Below are 7198 nucleotides of genomic sequence, written 5' to 3'. Positions count from 1 at the left end.
TTTTCTGGTTAAATAAAGGCTAAGGCTTTACCGAACAGCCACCATGTTATTCACGTAGCAACACGGACGTTGTTCAGAAAACGGAGTCATGTAAACGTGTAGAGGAGTATTACTGGCAAATGTATAAGTAAGCCTGAAAAATAATTTTTAAAAACTTTTTTGTGTGGCTAGCCGTTAGCCAAGCCTGGAGGAGGATTTCTACCCTCCACCTCCACGGACAGCACGGCAGCTTGGTGGTTAGCGCTGTTGCCTCAAAGATGGTCCTGGGTTCAAGCCCCAGGTTGCACCTGGGGTCGGTCTTCCTTCAGGCTCTGGCCTCAATGGGACTTTTCTGGTTAAATAAAGGCTAATGCTTTATGATCGATGTCACAGCTGATAAGCTACTGACTATTGAAAATTGACTAAACTCTCCAACATTCTATTAGACACCTGTATACACGATGCATAGAGCCATTCTCAGACATCGACTCACGCTTTGTGCAGTCCGGGCCCATCCAGCCATCCAGGCACACCTGGGCCCCAGAAGGCTCGCAGCGATAGTGGCCGAAGTAGTCGTTCCGAGGAACGCACAGCTTGTTGCACTTGTTCCCATAGTAGTTCTCGTCACACCGCACCTGGATGCGATAAACGAGACGCGCCACCGGTCCGTCATATAGGAGCGTCTGCCACGGATCGCCTGGGTTGACCATGCCGGCGTGGGTGCCGCGCTCGATCAGGAGCTCCTCCCCATCTGAAACAAGATGAAGGCGGGTCAAGGATGGTTTATTCTGAAGGAATTCCAGTTAAAATGAACAATATTCAGGTTACTTTACTTCCTATTGAATAGTATAGCTGTAAAGTATATTAAAAATAATAATAGTGTAGTTACACCCTTAGATTATTAGAACAAATACAGACTAGTTGTGTTTGTAGAAACGTGTGGAATGACTGAAGAATGCGCTCTTTGTTCTGTAAAAAAAAAATTACTTCTAATTTGTATGGTTTATTGACGCAGATGATTTGGACAAGCTTTAGAGTAATCTGGGAAGAAAAGTACAGGTATGAACACTTGGCTATTCATTTTCCAGTGAAACGTATCTGCAAATATTTAAATTCACTAAATCAGGACAGAGAAACGTTTAGTGTTTAAAGAGCCAGAAACGACCGACGGTTGGTCAAACCAAAACTGAAGATGAGCTCCAACCACGTTTGTTCATGATCAAAAGCAGCATTTTGAATGAAACCTAATCCTACATTAGAAGCAAGTTGACAATTTTAGCTGTTCAAATACTCAAAACTGTATCGACCAACACAAGTTTAATGAATCTTAGGCTCCGCCCACATAGGAACGCTGTTTTGTGGATGTGCAAATGTTTTTAAAAATTGTTTCAACATTAGGTTTACACAGAAACCGTTTTAAAACGTTCCGAAGAGGAAAAGAAAATTAAATCTTCGAACTTGGACAGCCTGAATGCAACCTAACCTACGACCGTTGACGTATCGACGGTAACAATAACAGATTGTACCGTATAACTTCCACGACAGACAGGCTGATGAACATTAATGCATCAAATTAACTAAAACCAAAAGTTAAAGTAATAAAATAAATAAAAACTTGGTGTTCAAAAATTTAGTGCGACACCCTGAGGAAAATCCTTTTCTTCATCTCTGGTATAATAATAATGTCCATTCGTTATGTCCGTAATGTCAAAGTATTTGGTTTCTAGTAAATAGTAGTTTAATGTGACAAAATTAGTAGTTTGACTAGTTCACTCATGTTTGGCCTTGCCATGGCCATCCTCGTCTCTTCCATTTACAGTTTAGAATGTCCGCTCCGCATGTCGTTTCCGTTTCGCGGTACATTTTCGTGGCAGCGTCACAGCGCCACACACAGGCCTGGCATAGCTACTACAGTACATAGTTCCGCTTACGTTTTGGGACGTTGTACTGCGTATGTATGGATGTGAATCTTTCCACAAACTGTGTCAATGAGGATATTTTTAGAAATGGCAAAACAGTTTCAGCGTTTCCCTTAGATTACCTCTGTAGCATTTTAGCTAGCTCATCTATATTGCATGCTACGCAAGTAGCGGCAGTTGTCGGGGGTGGGGGTGTGGAGGACAGTTCAATAGGCAGGGTGCTTGGTTCTATTGCCAGGGCGGGGTGTCCTTTTTGTATAATGGTAGGGGAAAACAGTTTTATAAAAGAAGTGTTCCCATGTTGACCAGGTTCTACTATTGAGTTACGTTAATCCAAATGCAACAATTCAAATAATTAAAAGTTTTGTTCCATTTAAAAACGGCTTTAAAAATACACAAATCTGCAAGCCTACCAAAGCCTTAATCTTAAATGAGTTGCTATAAGTGAGAGCAATGCATTTTATTCAGCGTAGAGATGTTTTCACATCATGGCACATGTGAAATTTAACTCCTGAACGTCATGAAATGTATCGTCTGAATTGGGGATGCACCGATCCACCTTTTTCTCATCGTTGATACCGATCCAATACCCATCTGATACAGAAAAACTGTGCTGAATTAACAAAAATCACTAAATCATCTCATCTGGACCCGTTTCTGAAACAAGTCCAGATGACACCCTTTAGCCATTTTTGTCGTCTCCCTGGATGTTTGAGTTTACAAACCCAGTGCTGAATTAACTTAAAACATTGTTTTTTGTTAAACGCAGACATGAATGTACTGAAATACAAATTTATTGAAAACTCTGCACCATAACAGCGCACTTAAACACACCACGAGCTTCACAAGCACGGTCAAACATGTAAAAACAACTTTAATTTGTTCGGTCAGTTCGCTAGCGCGTGACGTCACTCAGAGCACAAAACATAGAGTTAGAGTGAATAGATCCGCCCAGTCATGGATCGGTCACATTGTCACAATACCGGATCCAGAAATTGGTATCGGATCGGTGCCTCTAGTCTGAACTGATCCATTTTCTGGTGAAGGCGAATGAGCTTTAGAGGTGCATCGTCATGAAAGCATGTGGTACTCAGCCTAGGGCTGGACAATAATTCAATATCGATATATATCGCGATATACTTTTATTCAATAACGGTGATATGAGTTTTAAGCACATTTTCGATATTTTGATATGATTACAGTGATGCATTTCTTTTTCTGTTCGGGTTGAAGCGGCCGCTTCCGTTTCAACCCGAACAGAAAAAGCCGCGACACAACTACGCAAGTGCACGGTGACGTAGATGTTACGCAGAGCTAGAGTCCAGAAAGCAGATGACATAACTGACGAGAGAGGAAAGACCAATTGGGTGGTGTGGAAGTGGTTCGGCTCTCTAAGATCCGATAAACTGCAGGTTTTGCGCGCTGCAAAATGTGCCGGAGAGTCGTTCCAACTAGCGGTGGAAACACATCTAACTTGTTCCGTCTGAAGAGTTTCCACTCGATAGAAAATGCCGTGAGTCAGAAGACGAAGCGCAAGAAAAGTCTGAGCCAACGTGTCCCTGAAAACACCCCCAGCTTTATCAAAAGAGAAACACATGCAGCAGGTTTGCTGCGCGTGTTAAATTATGTCGTTGTTTAAAGTTAAAACTATTATTATTGACAAAGTTGAGAGTTTTACGTGTATTTTACGGTGATTTCAAATTTTTTAAGGCTAAATACAAATAAAAGATGAACATTAATTTATTTGTATAGATTTTCTGAGGCTTTTACATTGTTCATATCGATATCGGAATTATATCGTTAGACCGAAATTAAGAAATATATCGTGATAAAAGTTTTGGCCACATCGTCCAGCCCTATCTCAGCCTCTAGCACACAACACTTTCTGAAAAGGTAAGTGGGTTCAAAGCTGTGGAGTGGGCTTCACGATCTCATTTTCCACCACGGTTTTGGGCTCAGAGCTCCACAAAACGATTTGAAGCAGGAACACACACATGCATGCCCCTTCCTCTGCTGGGGACTTGCACAATGTCAGACAGAATTAAGCAACAACAACAGAAATAACCCTCGGCTGTTGCCAGATTGAGAACAATGGGCTCTGGGCCCGAGCCGGTCCCTGCTACCAAGTGTCTAAACACTGAGCCCGGTCGCCCAGTCCACTCCACTTCCTGTTCGATAAACAAGAAAAACAGCCAGCTGCCTTTCCTGAGAACAAGGGGGAAGGGGTGAGAGCCCCACCGAAGGACGTGACGCTGGACGAGAGGAATCTCACAGACACTGGTTCCTACGTAGAACCAGACAGGAGACCAGTGCTGACTCAGGGCAGCCATGATTAATCTAACGAGTCACACTTGTAACGGCTCGTCTTCAACGTTTACCTGCGCATGACCTCAGAACTCAAAATGGTTGGCTGGTTTTTGAAAATGTATAATTTTATATTCACTAATATAAACAAGAACGGCTGCCTGGAATGTCAAGAAACAACCCAAACAATGTCATTAAAAACATCCCTTTAAAGTGGCGTTTGCGGAGAAGCTGTGCACATTTAATATCTTACCTGTTGTAGATGTCTCTTTGAGTGACCTCCGTTTGGATAAAGTTTAATTCAGACCAGACTGATTGCTAGTCAAAGCGGGGCCAAGAATAAAAAAAGATCATGCTTTTGCTGGAATAACAGTTTAACGCAAACCTGACATCAGCGTCGAGGTTTGTTAAACGTTTGCGTGAACCAAAGTTACATTTTTAAGATTGGAATTGTTTTAAATAGGCAGCAATTCACTTAAGAGCTTGGCCTTGCTCAGACTAGCCATTAGCTCTTATAGAGTCATAACTACTGTGCTTTTGGCGTTTAATGTAGTCGTTTAAAAAGCTATCTACAACAGGTAAGATATTTATTGTTAAAGTCCCTAAAACTCTACTTTAAAACAGATCACAACTTTAAGAACAATCAATCATTTTTAATTTTATTATTTGGGCCATGTTTTGTAAATTTTAACAATTTCCGCAATAAGATCCCAACAAAGTTGAACTTTTCACTGAATGCTCTGAATATTCTGAACACAAAAGTGTGTTTGTTCTGCAGGATGAAAAAAAAAAAATTAATGCTATTGAGAAAGAACCACATCTCCCCGAGACTAAAGCAAGAAAAAAAAAAACATGCCTGGACACATGCACACTTCTTAGTTCAACCATACAAGCCCATTTAACGTCCCTAGGGTAAATGTTAGCTTTACAGAAATAAAAATCTTAATTTTTCTAAGAAGTCTTTATTAAATGTAAATCTGTCAATATCGTTTCTTCAGACGTGTCTGTCTCATGGTTTTTTTTTTTTTAAACAAAATGGCTCATTCTGACGACATTAATGTGGCCAACTGCAGAGAACCCTCTCAAATTATTGACCAGAAGCATCAACTATAATTCTGTGGTTTTAATAAAATAAATATCAGCGTTCGAGCAGAGAATAACTTTCATTCCTCAAAAACAAAAAGGCCTACAAGAGCCAGAAAAAACTTTAGAACTCAATTTAGTTTTCAGTCTAGCTCAAAAAATATATTAGCTTAATCCATTTGAAAGTTAAATTATCTCAATTTTTAAAAGTAATGTACCGATTTCTTCTAATAAAAACGTCAACGCGAGATATTCAGGTTGTGTGGTTCATTGCAGGATTTTAACAAAAAATGAAGTTTGCTGTAAAACAAGAAATGTTTGAAATGAAAATTTTAAAGACTGTATGTGTGGAATAAGCGACTCCGTTATTAACCAAACAAATAATCAAATTTAGGCTCAACTTTGCCAGAATATGAAAATAGTTTAAAGCCCATCACCTCAGTGATGAAGCTGCTGAAAGCATCAAGGTTCATGCTCAATAATCCAGGTAAAAAAAAAAATAAATCCAACAGGTATGCTGAAAGCAGTTTAGCAAAAGCCGTGATCCAAACAGATACGAGAAACGGCAGCGTCATGAACATTAAAAGGGACACGCACCGTTTTACAATAATGTTGCACTTTAGTTTGGGTATTAACTATGAAATACTGGAGTTTTTTATAAGTTCACATGAAGTACTTTTACAAAAATTCAACCCTCTTTCATATTAAACATTTTGAATGCAAGAATAAAAATGGAGTTCTATCATAAAACGATAAAAAAAACAGGAGAAAAGTAGGAAATATAACATTTCATAGGACACACAGGTTCTCCCCAGATGCTGAAAGGAGCTTTTGTTTCTGAAACCCATGACATGAAGTCTGAAAATAACTGCCTTTATGACAAAAACACTGGCCTCGTTTTAAACTTTTAAATATACGAATTAGAAATTACATAAACCTCCCCGAGCTAGGATAAAAACGAAAAAACAGCTCATTTGTCTCACTGCAGTAACGTATATCTTTTAAAAAGTGACAAAATGTGTGTAAAGAGCCTTGTAAGCTTGGACCAGAAGCACATTCATTTAATGTTTTTACAGAAACTTGGCTGGAAGTTGAATGCGAGTAGCTGGAAGGAAGTCAACTGGAATGTTTTTAGGCAATCATTTCTGTTTTAGATCCATCAGAGCAGCAAATGTACACAATTAATGTGACAAGAGACAACACGGGGATAATCAAAGAGCCATGATGTCAAAATCTAAATTCTTCTCGATTGTCTTCGCTCATGAGTGGAAGTCTGTTTGATGGTGTGGACAAAACAGGATACAGTGACCTCATAAACAAGGCAGAAGGCTGGGAGAGAGCAGACAATGTGAGGCAAAATTAATACACAAAACCTGTGCAACACACTAAATGCCATCACCTCCACAGATCAAAAGCTGCATTCAGACTTTCAGATATTCTGGTCAATGAGAGCTCTTCGTCCAAGACGAAGCTGCTGCACAGACGGGATCTTACAGGAGACCGCCAGGCGGGCACAACCCAAGGAAAACAGGAAGCAGGTGGTCAAAAGTGAATACCAAAGCCAACAAAACTAAAAACCAAGACGTACTGGAAGAAGGTGTGTGAAGATCACGGCACGAAAGATGCATCACCCAAAAACATAGAGATAAAAACTTGTAAGAGCCAACTCAGAGATCCATCTTGTCCAGGTCCTAAAACCTCAGGAGCTGAATATTATACTATATGAAAAGCCAACGTCGTAGATATTCGCTCTGGAGCCAACGTCATTTAAATTAGCCCAAGAAACAATGTCGAAGATTTTCACTCAACAGCCAACGTCGTATATATATTCACTCCAGAGACAACGTCGTATATACATTCACTCCAGAGACAACGTCGTATATACATTCACTCCAGAGACAACGTCGTATATA

At 40.0% G+C, this 7198-nt stretch overlaps 1 protein-coding gene across 1 annotated transcript in view; it reads right to left on the bottom strand.

Moving 5' to 3' along the window:
• The window catches only part of jag2b (jagged canonical Notch ligand 2b), an 81472-nt gene that overhangs the window by 47957 nt on the left and 26317 nt on the right, over positions 1-7198 (bottom strand). The window contains exon 4 of the mRNA XM_037685928.1: positions 473-730. Coding sequence (XP_037541856.1) covers positions 473-730 — 258 coding nt within the window. The remainder of the gene's footprint in view (positions 1-472; positions 731-7198) is intronic.

Source organism: Nematolebias whitei, chromosome 12 (assembly GCF_014905685.2).
Source record: "Nematolebias whitei isolate Nwh7 chromosome 12, NemWhi1, whole genome shotgun sequence".
Lineage (NCBI taxonomy): Eukaryota > Metazoa > Chordata > Actinopteri > Cyprinodontiformes > Rivulidae > Nematolebias > Nematolebias whitei.
Note: the sequence above shows the minus strand (reverse complement) of the source record. Positions and strands in the feature narration are given on the sequence as shown.